The sequence below is a fragment of the Pseudorca crassidens genome, chromosome 5 (genome assembly GCF_039906515.1).
Source record: "Pseudorca crassidens isolate mPseCra1 chromosome 5, mPseCra1.hap1, whole genome shotgun sequence".
In the NCBI taxonomy this organism is placed as follows: Eukaryota; Metazoa; Chordata; class Mammalia; order Artiodactyla; family Delphinidae; genus Pseudorca; species Pseudorca crassidens.
Genome location: NC_090300.1, coordinates 143,292,978 through 143,313,423, shown reverse-complemented (window position 1 = coordinate 143,313,423; position 20,446 = coordinate 143,292,978). Strand labels below are relative to the sequence as shown.

At 40.0% G+C, this 20,446-nt stretch overlaps 1 protein-coding gene across 2 annotated transcripts in view; it reads left to right on the top strand.

The window, feature by feature from the left end:
* The window catches only part of BRWD1 (bromodomain and WD repeat domain containing 1), a 122,066-nt gene that overhangs the window by 5,428 nt on the left and 96,192 nt on the right, over positions 1–20,446 (top strand). The window contains exon 5 of one of the 2 annotated variants that reach the window (XM_067739508.1): positions 19,868–20,018. In XM_067739508.1, coding sequence (XP_067595609.1) covers positions 19,868–20,018 — 151 coding nt within the window. Of the gene's footprint in view, positions 1–19,867; positions 20,019–20,446 lie in introns of those variants that run through there. The other variant, XM_067739509.1, reaches the window with a different exon arrangement.

Sequence of the window (20,446 nt, the reverse complement as noted above, 5' to 3'; positions counted from 1 at the left end):
GTATTCATACTTCTTTTCTTCATCTCTACTTATTTGTCAACCTTCCTCGGTTTATGAATTCACTGTCCAAACCAAGGGGAGAGTGGTATTACCATCTTGAGCTCCCTACTGGATTAAGGACTCAGGTTATGATTGAAGATTATGACTCAGGTCTTGAAATTTGGGTGCACTGCCACATAGACTCTACTGTAGTCTCAAATTGAGCCTTTTTTTTAAAAAATAGCAAGGCTACTTATTTACCCATTTCAAACAAAACAACTCCTGGGACTTCCCTGGCGGTCCAGTGGTTAAGAATTCCCTCTTCCACTGCAGGGGGCATGGGGTTGATCCCTGGCTGGGGAACTAAAATCCCATATGCTGTACTGCACGGCCAAAAATAAATAAATAAAACTCTGTTTTCCCCACCTGTATTGCAATTAGTCACATTACCATTTTATTTTCATTGTGGGATTCTAAAGACCCTTCATCCTGAGTGCAGCTTATTTCTTTCCTCTCTGCATTTTCTTTGTACTTGACTATAGAGATCTATCATTCTACAAGCATTTCATTGACAACACTTGGGAACACTTAATGATCATGGTAGTGTGATGATAAGTTACAGTCTAGCAATAGAGCAGTATTAAATCAGAAATTTGGGTTTTGGTGCCAGGTGGCTAGGCTGTAATCTTGACTTTTTAGCATTACTTACTAGATGTTCCAAGGCAGATTATTTAATCTCTACCTCAGTTCCTCGATCTGCAAGACAAGGGTAATAATAATTATATCAAAGTGTTGTGAACCTTATATGGAAATAAATGATTTTGCAGTGTTTATTAGTAACAATGTTGATAGGACAGTAAGTCATAATATTGTTAGACTTCCCCTTCACCTAATTTATATTTGTAGGGTCTTATGAAATAACAAAATACAGTCTTTATGAGCTCTAACACTTGTATGAATGATACCTGGTATTCACCCTTATGGATGACCACAGAGTAGGAAGGGGAACGGCAGTCTCTATACCTTAGTGCTGAATAACGGTAGTGGTGTCACTATCTGAGTCACTTAGCCTTGACTCTGCTACTTTATTATTTATTTACTTAATTTTTTGGCTGTGTCGGGTCTTAGTTGTGGCGCACAAACTCTCTCTAGTTGTGGCGCACAGGCTCAGCAGTTCTCACGGCCTTAGTTGCCCCGTGGCTTGTGGGATCTTTGTTCCCCAACCAAGGATGGAACCCGCATCCCCTGCATTGGAAGGCGGATTCTTAACCACTGGACCACCAGGGAAGTCCCTTGACTATGCTACTTTAAAAGAGAATAGTTATTAGTTACTTTGTTTTCATAGGCTCATCTAATCATAACAGTTACTTTCCTCTAAAGCAGGGGTCTCTAACCCCTGTGCTGCAGACTGGTACCTGTCTGAGGCCAGTTAGGAACTGGGCCGCACAGCAGGAGGTGAGTGGCAGGCAAGCGAGAGAAGCTTCATCTGCCGCTCCCCATTGCTCCCCCCCATCACTTACATTATGCTTGAACCATCCCCCCACCAACCCCCCCCCCCCCCCCCGCCACGGTCTGTGGAAAAATTGTCTTCCACGAAACTGGTCCCTGGTGCAACAAAGGTTGGGGACCGCTGCTCTAAAGGACAAAGGTCATGTGACGTTTTTCCTTTCAAATTGTCTAAATCCTTACAGATTTTAAAAAATCTCCTTCCTATGTGGAGTTATCTGTCTTTTTTTTCCCTTAGTTCTTTACTTTGAAGCTATGTTATCAGGTGCATACAAATTCCAAACTTATCTTCCTGTTTAGTTGATCCCCCTCCTTCTTTCAAATGGACTTAATTTTTTAGAGCAGTTTTGGGTTCATAGCAGAATTGAGTGGAAGATACAGATTTCCCATATACTCCTGCTCCCATAGTCTCCCTCATTATCAACATCTCCCACCAGAGTGGTACATTTATTGCAGTTGATGACTATTTTGACATACCATGCTCATCCAAAGTCTATAGTTTATGTTAGTGTTCTCTTACATTTACATTCAGTGCTCTTGGTATTGTATAGTCTGGGTTTGGACAAATGTACAATGACATGTATCCACCAATAGAGTATCATAGAGTAATTTTACAGCCCTAAAAATCCTTTGTGCTCTGCCTAAATATCCCTCCCTTCCTCCCTTCCACTAATGTTTTTGCTGTGTCCATAGTTTCACCTTTTCCAGAATTTGACCCTTATTTTATTTTTATTATTTTAAAATTTATTTATTTTAAAATTTATTTATATTATTTTTATTTATTTTTGGATGCATTGGGTCTTTGTTGCTGCACACGGGTGTTCTCTAGTTGTGGTGAGTGGGGGCTACTCTTCGTTGCGGTGTGTGGGCTTCTCATTGCGGTGGCTTCTCTTGTGGAGCACAGGCTCTAGGCACGCGGGCTTCAATAGTTATGGCTTGCGGGCTCTAGAGCGCAGGCTCAGTAGTTGTGATGCATGGGCTTAGTTGCTCCGCGGCATGTGGGATCTTCCTGGACCAGGGCTCGAATCCATGTCCCCTTCACTGGTAGGCGGATTCTTAACTGCTGTGCCACCAGGGAAGCCCTGACCCTTTTTTTAAAAATTAGGAAATACTCTCTCTTCATACTTCTTGCCTTAAAGTCTAACATTGCCTCGTGTTATTGTAGCCAGCCCAGCTTTCTTTTGGTTAGTGATGGCATGGTATATATTTTTTTTTTATCCTTTTACTTTTGGTATTCCTGGGGTCTCATTTTTAAAGTGTGTCTCCTGAAACAGCATGTAGTTTTATTCAGTCTTTTAGTTGGAGTGTTTAAACCATTTGTATTTAATATAATTACTTAAACATGATTGTGTTAGACCTACCAAGTATCTGTTTTATATATGTCCCATTTATTTTTCCTCTCTTACTTTCTTTTGGATTAAGCAGCTGTTATGCTGTTTATTTTTTTTATTGCTTTTCCATAATATATCTTTTTATTGTTTTAGTGGTTACCCTAGAGATTATAATATGCATTACCATTTACTTTAGGTACTTTAACCACTTCTCATATAAATGGAGTTAAAACTATTAGTTGTCACCCTCTTGTCCTTTGGGCTATTAGCATATTTTACTTTTACATATGTTATAAATTTTTCCAGATGTTATTGTAGTTGTTTTGTTTTATTTTATTTTTTTTGGCCACACTGCACAGCATGCAGGATCTTAATTCCCCAACCAGGGATCATACCCGCATACCCTGCATTGGGAGTGCGGAGTCTTAACCACTGGACCACCAGGGAAGTCCCTGTAGTTGTTTTAAAGTCAATTTTCATTTGCTTATCCACTTGTATATCTTTCCTGGTATTTTTAATTCCTTCCTGTCTTTCCATGCCTCTTATATGTGATTATTTTTTCTTCAGTCTCCACAACTTATTTTGGTATTTCTTTTAATGAAAGTTTGTTGGCAGTGACTTCAGTTTTCCTTTTTCTTTCTTTCTTTTTTTTTGGTTTGAAAACTTCTTTGTTTTGACTTTATTTTTAAAAAAATATTTATTTTTTTGATTTATTTATTTTCTTAATTTTTGGCCGTGTCTGGTCCTAGTTGGCAGCACGTGAGATCTTTCATTGTGGTGTGCGGTCTCTTTGTTGCGGTGCTCAGGCTTCTTTGTAGTTGTGGCGTGCGGGTTTTCTCTCTCTAGTTGTGGCTCATGGGCTCCAGGGCACGTGGGCTCTGTAGTTTGCGGCATTTGGCCTCTCTCATTGAGGTGCGTGAGCTCAATAGTTGTGGCGCGTGGGCTTAGTTGCCTTGCAGCGTGTGGGATCTTAGTTCCCCGACCAGGGATTGAACCCGCCTCCCCTGCATTGGAAGGCAGGTTCTTTACCACTGGACCATCAGGGAAGTCCCTTGACTTTATTTTTAAGGTATTTTTTTTTATTTTTAAATAATTTTTACTCATTATTATTAAAAAAAAATTTTTTAAAAATTCTTTTCATTTATTTTTGGCTGTGTTGGGTCTTTGTTGCTGCGCGCTGGCTTTCTCTAGTTGTGGCGAGTGGGGGCCACTCTCGGTTGTGGTGTGCAGGCTTCTCATTGTGGTGGCTTCTCATTGCAGAGCATGGGCTCTAGGTGCACGGGCTTCAGTAGTTGTGCGCAGGCTCAGTAGTTGTGGTGCACGGGCTTAGTTGCTCTGCGGCATGTGGGATCCTCCTGGACCAGGGCTTGAACCTGTGTCCCCTGCATTGGCAGGCAGATTCTTAACCACTGCGCCACCATAGAAGCCCAGATTTTTTTTTTTAATTAATTAATTTGTTTGCTTTTTTTGGCTGTGTTGGTTCTTCGTTGTTGCGCGCGGGCTTTCTCTACTTGCGGTGAGCAGGGGCTACTCTTCCTTGCAGTGTGTGGACTTCTCATTGTGGTGGCTTCTCTTGTTGCGGAGCACGGGCTCTAGGCACGCAGGCTTCAGTAGTCGTGGCACGTGGGCTCAGTCGTTGTGGTTCGTGGGCTCTAGAGTGCAGGCTCAGTAGTTGTGGTGCATGGGCTTAGTTGCTCCATGGCATGTGGGATCCTCCCGGGCCAGGGCTCGAACCGGTGTCTCCTGCATTGGCAGGCGGATTCTTAACCACTGTGCCACCAGGGAAGCCCCCCAGATTTTTTTTGTTTTTAAGCTGTGAAATTCTGGTTGGTTGGTTGGTTCTGGTGTTTTTTTCTTTCAGCACATTAATAGTGTAAAGCCAGCAGTCTTACTATTCCTTCTTTCAAGATAATGTTTTTTCCTCTGGCTGCTTTTTAAGATTTTCATTTTGTCTTTAATTTTCAGAAGTTTTACTATGATACACTGTAGTCGTTATCGATTACTACATAAAAAATTATCCTAAACTTAGTGACTTAAGACAACACAGATTAATTAAGTAATTATTTTTACTTGGTTGCGCCACACAGCATGTGAGATCTTAGTTCCCCAACCAGGGATCGAACCCGTGCCCCCTGCACTGTAAGAGCAGAGTCTTAACCACTGGACTGCCAGGGAAGTCTCACAGATTTATTATTGTCTCTGTTTAAGTCAGGAGTCCAGGCACAGCTGAGCTGAATCCTCTGTCTCAGTCTCTCTCAAGGCTGCAATCAAAGTGTTGGCCAGAGCTGGGGTTTCAACTGAAAGCTTGACTGTGGAAGGATCTGCTTCCAAGTTCACATCGTTTTTGGCTGGCTTCAGTTCCTGGAATGGATGTTAGACTGAGAGCCTCAGTTCCTAGTTGGCTCTTGGCTGCACTCAGCTCCTTGCCACATTGATCTCTCCAACATAACAGCATGCCTCATGGAAAGATGAAGGCAGAGAGGGCAGTAGTCTGCAGGCAAGACAGAAGTCACAGTCTTCTGTAACCTAATAATGGATGTGTTACTCAATGTTAGTGTGTTCTGTTGGTTAGAAGTAACTTACTCAAGGGGAGGGGATTTCACAGGTCTGAGTACCAGAAGGTGGGAATGTTGGGGTCCATGTCAGAAGCTGCCTACCACATGTGCCTAGGTAGATTTCTTGGCACTTACTTTGCTTGGGGTTCTCTGAGCTTCTTGAATCTGTAGAATATCAAGTAGTTCACTGTATAATTAAAGTCTCCTATGGAAAGCATAGAAGAATAGGGCAGAATAAGTATTTTGAAGAGACAATGGCTGAGCATTTTCCAGCATCTGGGCCATCTCTGGGTCTGCTGCTTTTCGCCACTCCCTCTCTTGACCCTGGGTCTCATATTTTGCTTTGTTGTGTGTCTCATCATCATTTTTTTTTTTTTTTTTTTTTTTTTTTGGCGGTACGCGGGCCTCTCACTGTTGTGGCCTCTTCCGTTGCGGAGCACAGGCTCTGGATGCGCAGGCTCAGCGGCCATGGCTCATGGGCCCAGCTGCTCCGCAGCATGTGGGATCTTCCCGGACCGGGGCACAAACCCATGTCCCCTGCATCGGCAGGCGGACTGTCAACCACCGCGCCACCAGGGAAGCCCTGTCTCATCATCTTTTGAAGTATACTGGGCCTTTTTGCGTTAAAAGAGTAGTGTAGTTAGTCTCAGTAAAGGATGTGCTTTTTTTCCTCTCTCATAGCTGTTAGTTTGTGGGGTTGGGTCAATCTGATTTGTAGCTGATCATCTCTGGCCTTTGGTGCAGCTTTAGTTGCATTCACTTCATAACTGGCTTCACGTGTTTTGAGGGTGGGATTGAGACTCTTGCAGCAGAGTTTGGAATTTGGGCACCAGTGAGATTCTTTTTTTTAAAATTAATTAATTATATTTACTTTGGCTGCGTTGGATCTTAGTTGATGGCATGCGGGATATTCGTTGAGGCATGTGGGATCTTTCTTTGCGGTGCACGGGCTTCTCTAGCTGTGGCATGCGGGTTTTCTCTTCTCTAGTTGTGGCACGTGGGCTCTGTAGTTGTGGTGTGCGTGCTCTCTAGTTGAGGCGCGTGAGTTCAGTAGTTGTGGTGTGTGGACTTAATTGCCCTGCGGCATGTGGGATCTTAGTTCCCTAACCAGGGATCGAACCTGTGTCCCTTGCATTGTAAGGTGGATTCTTTACCACTGGACCACCAGGGAGGTCCCACCAGTGAGATTCTTGAGAGGTCTATACTTTATAGCTGAGTTGCCTGCTTTCCAAATTTGTAAGATCTTGCGCTATTTTATAGTCCAGTTGCCTACATTTTTGTTCACGAAGAGTTCTCTTTGCTCTCCAGTTCTACCTTGTTGTCCTATCCCTAGCCAGCTGCTCTGCATCCAGTTTTTGGCCCTGTGCAGTTGGTGAAGGCCTGTGGAAGGGAATTGGCATGGGTGCAACTCACTCTGAGGAGGCTCCTTAGTGTTCTAATCAGTCGTCAGCCCACAGGTGGCTGTTTAAAAATTTGACAGATTTTTCCTTTTTCCTTATGTCTGCGTCAGTTCTTCCTGCCTGTCTGCTATGGATGAAAACAGCTGTGAGTGTTTTTTCTGTTCACAGAAGGGCTCATCAGTTCCTGGGGTACAGTTAATTTAGATTTGTTTCCTTAGCCCTGTGAAGGGGGTAGATAATCTAGCTTGTTCTCATTTTTAAGGTGAGAGCAATGGTTTTTCTTGCATTATCTCCTTTGAAATAGTTGGAATAGATAAATGATTACTTTTGACTTTTAAAAATTATGTGGCACAGGAATTCCCTGGTGGCACAGTGGTTAAGAATCCACCTGCCAATGCAGGGGACACAGGTTTGAGCCCTCGTCCGGGAAGATCCCACATGTTGTGGAGCAACTAAGCCCATGCACCGCAACTACTGAGCCCGCGAGCCACAACTGCTGAGCCCCCCATGCCTAGAGCCCATGCTCCGCAACAAGAGAAGCCACTGCAATGAGAAGCCCACACACCGCAACGTAGAGTAGCCCCCGCTCGCCCCAATTAGAGAAAGCCCGCACGCAACGAAGACCCAACGCAGCCAAACATAATTTTTTTTTTTTAATTTATGTGGGACATACAGCCACCTGTAGTTATTTGTAGGTACAGCTAATTATATTTCTTGGCACATAGTAGGCGCTCAGTATTTATCGAAATAATTAATGTTTAATGCTTAGTATATTTTTTTACTGAGAACCAGTCATTAACAGTTTGGTTATTAAATAGTGTTTTGTCTGATCTTTGAGTTCTTAAAATTTCTCTAAGAAGTGTACTTCATTTGTAGGGCAGGTAGGGCAGTGTTTAGCACCGAATGGTCACGAGATACATGGAAGTTATACATCCCTTTTTTTTTTTTAAAGCTCCTTAATCCATTTCATTAGGAACCTACAAAATAGAATTTTTCAATGATTGTTTATTATCTTTCCTTTTTTATATGGAAATGGGGAAATGGCATTTTTTTAAAATTATGTATATTCAAATGATAGTGTTTTAAATCACACGGAACAACAACAACAAAATCTTGATAAAACAAGAAATGGGAGAAATAAAAACTGATTTCTGAACCAAATGTGTACTTACACAATAGTGAATCACTGGGAAATGTAGTCATGGACTAGGTAAGCTCCATGTGAAGAAAACATATAGGAATTCAAAAGCGTTATAGCACATAACTCTTTGTTTTTTAAATAGATAGGCCTCAAAGTTTTTTTTTTATAGCACATCACATCTTTTTAAAATAAATTCTCACTTTTCTTTTTTGGCTACATTGGGTCTTCGTTGCTGTGCGCGGGCTTTCTCTCGTTGTGGCGAGTGGGGGCTACCCTTGGTTGTGGTGTGCAGGCTTCTCATTGCAGTGGTTCTCTTGTCACGGAGCATGGGCTCTAGCCTTGAGGGCTTCAGTAGTTGTGGCACGTGGGCTCTAGAGTGTGTGGGCTTCAGTAGTTGTGGCTCGTGGGCTCAGTAGTTGTGGTGCATGGGCTTAGCTGCTCCGTGGCATGTGGGATCTTCCCAGACTAGAGATCAAACCCATGCCCCCTGCATTGGCAGGTGGATTCTTAACCACTGCGTCACCAGGGAAGCACCAGGACTATTTTTTTAAGGAAGTACGTTTATTGGCGGTTGATAATTCATCTTTTCTGAACTGCCTTTTTATATCTTTTACCTGCTTTTCTCCTGCTGTCTTATTGTTTTGCAAGAATTCTCTATATGTTAGGTTATTCTTTAGTCTGTCACATATTCTAAATTCCTTTTTCCAGTTTGCAAGTTGCTTTTTAGTTTTCTTTGGAGGTTTTGTTTTTAGAGGTTTAAGATTTTTAACTTTTTACATGTCTTAATCTTTATTTTGCTTTTATGGTTGTTCTTAAACCATACTTTCTGTACTAGAAAATTATAAAGGCAATATTATGTATTTACTCATTTATATTTTTCCTAGGTCATTTATAATTTCTTTTTAAAAATTTTTATCGTTTTATTTTTTTAAAATAAATTTATTTTATTTATCTTTGGCTATGTTGGGTCTTTGTCGCTGCACGCGGGCTTTCTCTAGTTGTGGCGAGCGGGGGCTACTGTTCGTTGCAGTGCACGGGCTTCTCATTGTGGTGGCTTCTCTTGTTGCGGAGCATGGGCTCTAGGCTCATAGGCTTCAGTAGCTGTAGCTCACAGGCTCAGTACTAGTGGCTTGCAGGCTCAGTAGTTATGGCTCGTGGGCTCTAGAGCACAGGCTCAGTAGTTGTGGTGCACGTGCTTAGTTGCTCCACAGCATGTGGGATCTTTCCGGACCAAGGCTTGAACCTGTGTCCCCTGCATTGGCAGGCGTATTCTTAACCGCTGCACCACCAGGGAAGCCCATAATTTCTTTTTAAATGTTTTTATGTAGAGTTTATTTTAGCATTTGGTTGGTATGATATATGAATCTAGCCTTTTCCAGATTGTCAGTCAGTTTGCAGGTAACATCTGAGTCATCTTCTTTCTCTGCAGAGAATGCAGTCATTATCATTTTCTAAGTTCTTTCTGACTTTCCTCTATGGACTTTTTCTGTTCTTGTGACATTCTGTACTATTTTTATGATTGAACTTTTTTTTTTTTTTAACGTCATTATTGGAGTGTAATTGCTTTACAGTGATGTGTTAGTTTCTGCTTTATAACAAAGTGAATCAGCTATACATATATATATATATCCCCATATCCCCTCCCTCTTGCGTGTCCCTCCTACCCTCCCTATTCCACCCCTCTAGGTGGTCACAAAGCACCGAGCTGATCTCCCTGTGCTGTGTGGCTGTTTCCCACTAGCGATCTATTTTACATTTGGTAGTGTATATATGTCCATGCCACTCTCTCACTTCGTCCCAGCTTACCCTTCCCCTTCCCCGTGTCCTCAAATCCATTCTCTGTGTCTGCGTCTTTGTTCCTGTCCTGCCCCCACGTTCTTCAGACCAATTTTTTTTTTTTTTTTAGATTCCATATATATGTGTTAGCATACGGTATTTGTTTTTCTCTTTCTGACTTCCCTCTGTATGACAGACTCTAGGTCCATCCACCTCACTACAAATAACTCAACTTCGTTTCTTTTTATGGCTGAGTAATATTCCATTGTATATATGTGCCACATCTTCTTTAAACATTCATCTGTTGATGGACACTTAGGTTGCTTCCATGTCCTGGCTATTGTAAATAGAGGTGCAAGGAACATTGTGCTACATGACTGTTTTTGAATTATGGTTTTCTTAGGGTATATGCCCAGTAGTGGGATTGCTGGGTCATATGGTGGTTCTATTTTTAGTGTTTTTTTTTTTTTTTTTTTTTTTTTTGCGGTACGCGGGCCTCTCACTGTTGTGGCCTCTCCCGTTGAGGAGCAACAGGCTCCGGATGTGCAGGCTCAGCGGCCATGGCTCACGGGCGCAGCTGCTCCACGACATGTGGGATCTTCCCGGACCGGGGCATGAACCCGTGTACCCTGCGTCGGCAGGCGGACTCTCAACCACTGCGCCACCAGGGAAGGCCTATTTTTAGTTTTTTAAGGAAACTCCATACTGTTCTCCATAGTGGCTGTATCAATTTATATTCCCACCAACAGTGCAAGAGGGTTCCCTTTTCTCCACACTCTCTCCAGCATTTACTGTTTGTAGATTTCGTGATGATGGCCATTCTGACTGGTGTGAGGTGTTAACCTCATTGTAGTTTTGATTTGCATTTCTCTAATGATTAATGATGTTGAGCATCCTTTCATGTGTTTGTTGGTAATCTGTATATCTTCTTTGGAGAAATGTCTATTTAGGTCTTCTGTCCATTTTTGAATTGGATTGTTTGTTTTCTTGATATTGAACTGCATGAGCTGCTTGTAAATTTTGGAGATTAATCCTTTGTCAGTTGCTTCATTTGCAAATATTTTCTCCCATTCTGAGGGTTGTCTTTTTGTCTTGTTTATGTTTTTCTTTGCTGTGCAAAAGCTTTTAAGTTTCATTAGATCCCATTTGTTTATTTTTGTTTTTATTTCCATTTCTCTAGGAGGTGGGTCAAAAAGGATCTTGCCGTGATTTATGTCATAGAGTGTTCTGCCTATGTTTTCCTCTAAGAGTTTTATAGTGTCTGGTCTTACATTTAGGTCTTTAATCCATTTTGAGTTTATTTTTGTGTATGGTGTTAGGGACTGTTCTAATTTCATTCTTTTACATGTAGCTGTCCAGTTTTCCCAGCACCACTTATTGAAGAGGCTGTCTTTTCTCCATTGTATATTCTTGCCTCCTTTATCAAAAATAAGGTGACCATATGTGTGTGGGTTTATCTCTGGGCTTTCTATCCTGTTCCATTGACCTATATTTCTGTTTTTGTGCCAGTACCATACTGTCTTGATTACTGTAGCTTTGTAGTATGGTCTGAAGTCAGGGAGCCTGATTCCTCCAGCTCCATTTTTCTTTCTCAAGATTGCTTTGGCTGTTCGAGGTCTTTTGTGTTTCCATACAAATTGTGAAATTTTTTGTTCTAGTTCTGTGAAAAATGCCAGTGGTAGTTTGATAGGGATTGCATTGAATCTGTAGATTGCTTTGGGTAGTAGAGTCATTTTCACAGTGTTGATTCTTAAATCCAAGAACATGGTGTATCTCTCCATCTGTTTGTATCATCTTTAATTTCTTTCATCAGTGTCTTATAGTTTTCAGCATACAGGTTTTTTTGTCTCCTTAGGTAGGTTTATTCCTAGATATTTTATTCTTTTTGTTGCAGTGGTAAATGGGAGTGTTTCCTTAATTTCTCTTTCAGATTTTTTGTCATTAGTGTATTAGGATGCAAGAGATTTCTGTGCATTAATTTTGTATCCTTCTACTTTACCAAATTCGTTGTTTAGCTCTATTAGTTTTCTGGTAACATCTTTAGGATTCTCTATGTATAGTATCATGTTATCTGCAAACAGTGACAGCTTTACTTCTTCTTTCCGATTTGGATTCCTTTTATTTCTATTTCTTCTCTGATTGCTGTGGCTAAAACTTCCAAAACTATGTTGAATAATAGTGGTGAGAGTGGGCAACCTTGTCTTGTTCCTGATCTTAGAGGAAATGGTTTCAGTTTTTCACCATTGAGAACCATGTTGGCTGTGGGTTTGTCATATATAGCCTTTATTATGTTGAGGTAAGTTGATTGAACTTTTATAATATATAGTCAGCATTGTAGGTCAAAAAGAAGGTGGTCATTAAATACATTGTGTTGTGCTTTAAGGTGCTAGGGAATTAGGAAGGAATTGGTTTTGAACTATACCTTAACCAATAGCTGTGTAGCCATGTACGCTTTCTGGCCTTGTATTTGGGAAATAATATTTCTGTTCTAAATTATTTAATTGCATTTACTTAAGTATTTTAGACATTTCAGGGCTCAGCACCTGAACCTTTGACTCTCCACCAAGTACATTTCTTTTATTTGATTCTTTGTAAACTCTTGATTTATGTTTGTATTGCACTTTATGAATTTGTTTTAAAGACATAGGTAAAATGAATAGGTTTTATTTCTTTTGGCCATTTGGAATAGGACAGACTTCTGGGTGAAATAACTGAGTCTGGCTAGGAGATGTTTTACATTGATGTTGAAATCTGTGGTCTTTACTATGTACATGTGGCTGAAATTGTTATTTGACCAAGAACATTTATTATTTCATATCTTCTGTAGGCTATACATGTGTAAAATTCATGCATTTTAAAGTGCCTATTTTGGGAATTCCCTGGCGGTCCAGTGGTTAGGACTCTGTGCTTCCACTGCAGGGGGTATAGGTTCTATCCCTGGTCAGGAAACTAAGATCCAACAAGATGCGTGGCACCAAAAAAAAAAGTGTGCCTGTCTCTTCTGTTTTAATACACCTTGTTAAACAGTATTTTTAGAAAATGAAGTTTAACTTCTTTGGGAATATTTGTGTCTTCATTAAGTTCCATATGCAGCGGTCCCCAACCTTTTGGCACCAGGGACCAGTTTCATGCAAGACAGTTTTTCCACGGGGTAGGGGGAGATGGTTCAGGCAGTAATGCGAGTGATGTGGAGCGGCAGATGAAGCTTTGGTCACTCGTCCGCTGCTCACCTCCTGCTCTGTGGCCCTCTGACGGTCCTCGGCCTGGGGGTTGGGGACCCCTGCCATATAGGATCCATACTTTAATTAGTCTTTGCACATTTTGATCATTCTGCTAAGAAAATTCTGTCATTTTGATTTGGTACAACAAAAATCTCAAGATGAGTGTTTTCTCTTCAGAAGTCAGGTGATTTATGTCTAAAGTCCCTGAGAATTTTGCATTCTGTGTTTTATTCTTTTCAGGTGATCTGATGGTAGTTCAAGAAACAGCAGGAGAACTCCCTGTCAAGTGTATCAGAAACCTTATGGGAATTACCTGGTGGTCCAGTGGTTAGGACTCGGTGATTTCACTGCTGGGGCCCGGGTTTGATCCCTGGTCGGGGAACTAAGATTTCACAAGCTGCGTGTTGACCAAACAAACAAAAAAGAATATCAGAAGTTTTAGGTTTTTTTTCTCCTGAATAGTTTGTAAGTTGGAAAAGCTTATATGGTCTAGAAACAGGGGTCATTGTTTTGCTAAGGGAGGAAGAAAATATTAATAGATTGCACAGAAATGCTAACTAAGGATGTGTCCGGGCAATGAAACTTGAGAAGAAATCTCCTGAGGCAGGGGACCGTTCCTGTAAAAATTCTCCTCCCTAATAAAATAGTCACAGGAAGAAAGAATCCTCCCCTTCCAGCATTTCCAGGGTATGATGGCAAGAGCTGCAAAAACCATCCAGCAACGTAAAAACTAAGAGTCTGAGGGGAAAAAAGCCAAAATGTCAAGGCTGCCGAAGCAGAAAGACACGCTCTTTAATGACACCATTAGATCACTGCATCGATTCCATCTACAGACTTGTAAGACACCATTACATATCTTTATTATTACTTAAGCCACTGCTTTGCAGCAAATGGAGTATTCAACAGCCTATTTTCATGTGCTGCGCAATCTTACAAATCATAAAAGCATGTCCAGCAATCTGAATACCTGTAACAAAGTCACCCACCAACCATCTCAGTAAAGTGAGGCTTGTCTGGAAAATGCTATTAATGCTGACTTCAGTGTTGGCTAAGCAGGCAGTCGCTGCTCTGGGAAGCTAAAACTGGTTAACTTTTTTGAATTAAAATACATTGAAATGCTTTTAAATGAAGGATCTTCATGCCAGCACTAGAACATTTCTCTGCCTAGGTCCTTTTGTAAATACTGTTAAGCTCCTTTTTCCTCTTATTTATATAGGAATATTCTGCCATTGACTACTAAACTTGCACTTTTTATTTATTTATTTATTAAATTTTTTTTTTTTTTTTTTTTTTTTTTTTGTGGTACGCGGGCCTCTCACTGTTGTGGCCTCTCCCGTTGTGGAGCACAGGCTCCGGACGCGCCGGCCCAGTGGCCATGGCTCACGGGCCCAGCCGCTCCACAGTATGTGGGATCTTCCTGGACTGGGGCACGAACCCGTGTCGCCTGCATCGGCAGGTGGACTCTCAACCACTGCGCCACAAGGGAAGTCCCTATTTATTAAAATTTTTTAAAAAATTATTTTGGCTGCGCCATGACTGAGTTGCGACACGCAGGATCTTTAGTTGGGGCATGTGGACTCTTAGTCGTGGCATGCGTGTGGGATCTAATTCCCCAACCAGGGATCGAACCTGGGCCCCCTGCCTTGGGAGCATGGAGTCTTACCCACTGGACCACCAGGGAAGTCCCTAAACTTGCACTTTTTAAATAAAGAAGAATGTCTGTCTCATCAGAAGCTGGGGGGAATTTCTTAAGCAAGGAAGACACCAAATTTTTTTTTTTTTTATAAAAGGCAGTGCTTTCTGTCACTTCTTATGTTTCATTGTTATACTGTACTTTTCATTGTTACAGGAATTATGATATGGTAGTTTACTTACACGTTTTCTGTTGTAGGATTTCTAGGTGTAGCTTAAAATAATTTGAGGGAAAGCTAAAGATTAGACAGGTACATATTAAAGATATTAAATATTAATTCTAGATCCTGATTAGATTACAGCATCCCAAACTTTACAGAAAAAGCTACTTTTCCCCATAACGTTCCAATTATTTATTTATTTGTTTAATTTTTGAATTTTATTTATTTTTTTATACAGCAGGTTCTTATTAGCCATCCATTTTATACACATCAGTGTATACATGTCAATCCCAATTGCCCAATTCATCCCACCACTCCCACCCCCTGCCGCTTTCACCCCTTGGTGTCCATATGTTTGTTCCCTACTTCTGTGTCTTACTTTCTGCCCTGCAAACCAGTTCATCTGTACCATTTTTCTAGGTTCCACATATATGTGTTAATGTACGATATTTGTTTTTCTCTTTCTGACTTACTTCACTCTGTATGACAGTCTCTAGATTCATCCACGTCTCTACAAATGACCCAATTTCATTCCTTTTTATGGCTGAGTAATATTCTGTTGTATATATGTACCACATCTTCTTTATCCATTTGTCTGTTGATGGACATTTAGGTTGCTTCCATGACCTGGCTATTGTAAACAGTGCTGCAGTGAACATTGGGGTACATGTGTCTTTTTGAATTATGGTTTTCTCAGGGTATATGCCCAGTAGTGGGATTGCTGGGTCATAGGGTAATTCTATTTTTAGTTTTTAAGGAACCTCCATACTGTTCTCCATAGTGGCTGTGTTAATTTACATTCCCACCAACAGTGCAAGAGGATTCCCTTTTCTCCACACCCTCTCCAGCATTTGTTGTTTGTAGATTTTCTGATGATGCCCATTCTTACTGGTGTGAGGTGATACCTCATTGTAGTTTTGATTTGCATTTCTCTAATAATTAGTGGTGTTGAGCAGCTTTTCATGTGCTTCTTGGCCATCTGTATGTCCTCTTTGGAGAAATGTCTGTTTAGGTCTTCTGCCCATTTTTGAATTGGGTTGTTTGTTTTTTTGATATTGAGCTGCATGAGCTGTTCGTATAGTTTGGAGATTACTCCTTTGTCTGTTGATTCATTTGCAAATATTTTCTCCCATTCTGAGGGTTGTCTTTTCGTCTTGTTTGTAGTTTCCTTTGCTTTGCAAAAGCTTTTAAGTTTCATTAGGTCCCATTTGTTTATTTTTGTTTTTATTTCCATTACTCTAGGAGGTGGATCAAAAAAGATCTTGCTGTGATTTATGTCAAAGAGTGTTCTTCCTATGTTTTCCTCTAAGAGTTTTATAGTGTCTGGTTTTACATTTAGGTATCTCATTCATTTTGAGTTTATTTTTGTGTATGGTGTTAGGGACTGTTCTAATTTCATTCTTTTACATGTAGCTGTCCAGTTTTCCCAGCACCACTTATTGAAGAGCCTGTCTTTTCTCCATTATATATCCTTTCCTCCTTTGTCATAGATTAGTTGACCATAGGTGCGTGGGTTTATCTCTGGGCTTTCTATCCTGTTCCATTGACCTATATTTCTGTTTTTGTGCCAGTACCATACTGTCTTGATTACTGTAGCTTTGTAGTATTGTCTGAAGTCAGGAAGTCTGATTCCTCCAGCCCCATTTTTTTCCCCCAAGACTGCTTAGGCTCTTTGGGGTCTTTTGTGTCTCCATACAAATTTTAAGATTTTTTGTTCTAGTTCTGTAAAGAATGCCATTAGTAATTTGATGGATATTGCATTGAATCTGTAGATTGCTTTGAGTAGTATAGCCATTTTCACAATATTGATTCTTCCAATCCAAGGACATGGTATATCTCTCCATCTGTTTGTATCATCTTCAATTTCCTTCAACAGTGTCTTATGGTTTTCTGCATACAGGTCTTTTGTCTCCCTAGGTAGGTTTATTCCTAGGTATTTTATTCTTTTTGTTGCAGTGGTAAATGGGAGTGTTTCCTTAATTTCTCTTTCAGATTTTTCATCATTAGTGTATAGGAATGCAAGAGATTTCTGTGCATTAATTCTGTATCCTGCAACTTTACCAAATTCATTGATTAGCTCTAGTAGTTTTCTGGTGGCACCTTTAGGATTCTCTACGTATAGTATCATGTCATCTGCAAACAGTGACAGTTTTACTTCTTTTCCAATATGTATTCCTTTTATTTCTGTTTCTTCTCTGATTGTCTTGGCTAGGACTTCCAAAACTATGTTGAATAATAGTGGTGAGAGTGGGCATCCTTGTCGTGTTCCTGATCTTAGAGGAAATGCTTTCAGTTTTTCACTATTGAGAATGATGTTTGCTGTGGGTTTGTCATATATGGCCTTTATTATGTTGATATTAGGTTCCCTCTATGCCCACTTTCTGGAGAGTTTTATCATATATAGGTGTTGAATTTTGTCCAAAGCATTTTCTGCATCTATTGAGATGATCATATGGGTTTTCTCCTTAAATTTGTTAATATGACTTTTTTTTCTTCAATTTGTTAATTAGTCAGGTTATGTAGACCCTACTACCACTTTCTGTAACTGCTACCCAGGGCTTGAAGGGGCTTATGCTCACAGCAGTATTTGGTGATAATGATAGTAATACAGTGATTCTAGGATTGTTGCTGATAAACTTTCTGAGACTGAATATGCCTGCGAAAAACAAGATGGTAGAGAGATGGGCTGTTTGACCATTGAAGGGACTTTGTTTCTGGCTTTACTTCTGAGGACCTTGTGTAACTGTGGCTTACTCATTGAAGTTGCTGTTAGAAACTGTTACTAACGTTCATATCTAGGACTTGAAAATATTAAAGGAAAATTAGCTATTTATTATATTGATTTTTGTCTATGATATTTTTAAAAATTCAGGACCATTTTTTCTTTTTTTTTTTTTTTGGTCTGTATTGGGACTAGAACCATATTATTTTTCAGATACACCTTATTTTGTACAAAAATAGGATAACCCCACCCCCACCCCGATCTTTGATTTGATTTTGTTAGAATCCTCAGAAAAGCAGAGAATCTGTAATTCTCTTTATGGGAGTTAATAGCTGCCGGATGGAGTCCGTGTTCCTATAGTATCTGGACTTTGTCTTTATCTACTTGCCTATGTTGAAGTCTTCTTTTTTTTTTTTTTTTTTGCGGTACGCGGGCCTCTCACTGCTGTCGCCTCTCCCGTTGCAGAGCACGGGCTCCCAGCGGCCATGGCTCACGGGCCCAGCTGCTCCGCGGCACGTGGGATCCTCCCGGACTGGGGCACGAACCCATGTCCCCAGCATCGGCAGGCGGACTCTCAACCACTGTGCCACCAGGGAAGCCCTATTTATTTTTTTGAGGTATAATTGACATAATAAACTGAACATAAAGTGTTCAAGTTGATAAATTTAGATGTGTTACGTGTACCGTGACCCAACACCTCAGTGAAGATAGTGAACATACCTATTACACCCAAAAGTTTCCTCTTCTTTTTTTTTTGCGGTACGCGGGCCTCTCACGGCCGCGGCCTCTGGACGCGCAGGCTCAGTGGCCATGGCTCACAGGCCCAGCCGCTCCGTGGCATGTGGGATCCTCCTGGACCGGGGCACAAACCCGTGTCCCCTGCATCGGCAGGCGGACTCTCAACCACTGCGCCACCAGGGAAGCCCAGTTTCCTCTTCTTTATAATTCTTCCTGCTTATCTACCAGCCCCCAGTTACCTGTGACCTGCTTTCTGTAACTATATATTAATTTGCATTTTCTGGAGTTTTATATAAATGAAATCATATAGCATGTGCTCTTTTTTCTGGCTTCTTTCAGCATAATTATTCTGATATTCATCCACGTCGTTGTGTGTTATTAAATTTTTTTATTGCTGAATAGTATTCCATTGTACAGACATACAGTAATGTGTGTAGGCATTCACCTGTTAATGGACATTTGGATTGTGTTCACTGTGGGGCTCTTAAAAAGTAAGCTGTTCAAGAACATTCACATACAAACCTTTATGTGGATGTGTGCTTTCACTTTTCTTGGGTAAACACCTAGGAGTATTATAGCTAGATAATATGGTAATGTATGTGTTACTATTAAAAACGCTACCCCATTGTTTTCCACAGTGATTGTTCTGTTTTACATTTTCACCAGCAGTTTCTCTGCATTCTTGCTGATCTTGGTCTGGTCAGTCTTTAATTTTAGTTATTCTCGTAGGTGTGTAGTGATAGCTTATTATGATTTTAATTTGTGTTTCATCAGTTACTGGTGATGTTGAGCATCTTTTCATGTGTCTGGTTGCCATCTGTATGTCTTCTTTGGTGAAGTGTCTAGTCAAATAATTCTTAAAAATTAGGTTTTTTAAAATAGTGTTGATAGTTCTTTATATATTCTGGATACAAGTCCTTTATCAGATATATGCTTTGCCAATATTTTCTTTCAGTTTGTGGTTGTCTTTTCATTCCCTTAACAATACCTTTTGAAAAAACAGAAGTTGTTAGCTTTGCTGAAGTCCATTTTATCGATTTGTTCTTTTGTGGATTATGCTTTTGGTGTCATTTTAGAAATCTTTGCCTAACATCACGTCATAAAGAGTTTCTCCAATGTTTTCTTTTACAAATTTTACGGTTTTAGATGATACATTTAGATCTATGATCTGTCTTGAGATAATTTTAATTTATTGTGTGATGTATACATTAAAGTTAATATTATAATTATTTTTTGGCAAATGGGTATTCATTTGTTCTGGCACCATTTGTTGAAAAGATTATCTTTTTTTTGTACCTTTGCCAAAAATCAGTTGTTCTTATATAACAAGTCCTGAAATCAGGTATTGTTCGCCCTCAACTTTGTTCTTTTTCAAAGCTGCTTTGACTTTTCTAAGCCATTTGCATATACATTTTAGAATAAAATTGTCAATTTCTACAAAAAAAGCCCACTGGGATTTTGATTGGATGGCTTTGAATCTGTAGATTAATTTACTGCTTATTTCATTCTTTAATTTCTCTCAGCAGTCTTTTGTAGTTTTCCTTGTACATGTTTTTCACATGTTTTATCAGACTTATCCCTAAGTATTTATATTTTTTGAAACTCTTGTAAAAAATGTTGTTTTTGAAACTTGCTCTCCAATCAGGTGTTGTCCAATAAGCATGTGGCTCCTGATCATCTGTTGCAAATCTGCCAGCGCATCGGTCCCATGTTGGATAAAGAAATTCCACCCAGTATTTCAAGAGTCACTTCTTTACTTGGTGCAGGAAGGCAGTCTTTGCTACGTACAGCAAAAGGTACCTTAATTTGAAGAAGTGTTCTGCTTTGTATTACTAGCTTAATAATTATTATAATTGTGAAGTAATGTAAGCATTGTGGAAGAAAGGTGATATGTAACTAAAAACCATGCTGTGGACTATAAAATTCTCTGCATTTAGCATAGATGTTGAATTTTATTACATCAGTGTTTAATGGGTCCTTCTGCATTTAAAAAAATGATAAAGGTATAGATGTTAAGCTTAAAAGCTTGAATTTATTCTGAGATGTGTTTGAGGTTTTATCAATGTGAGTTCTTATTTTTCCATTTTGTAGCTCACTTATAACTTCATTGAATGTAATTGTATGTGTCTAATAAACTCTTTAAATGCTAGAAGTATTTCACTTGATATTTAGATTCTGAAGCCCTTTTATAAGGGGAAGTGATTTTCTAAATTTGGTAGCAGTT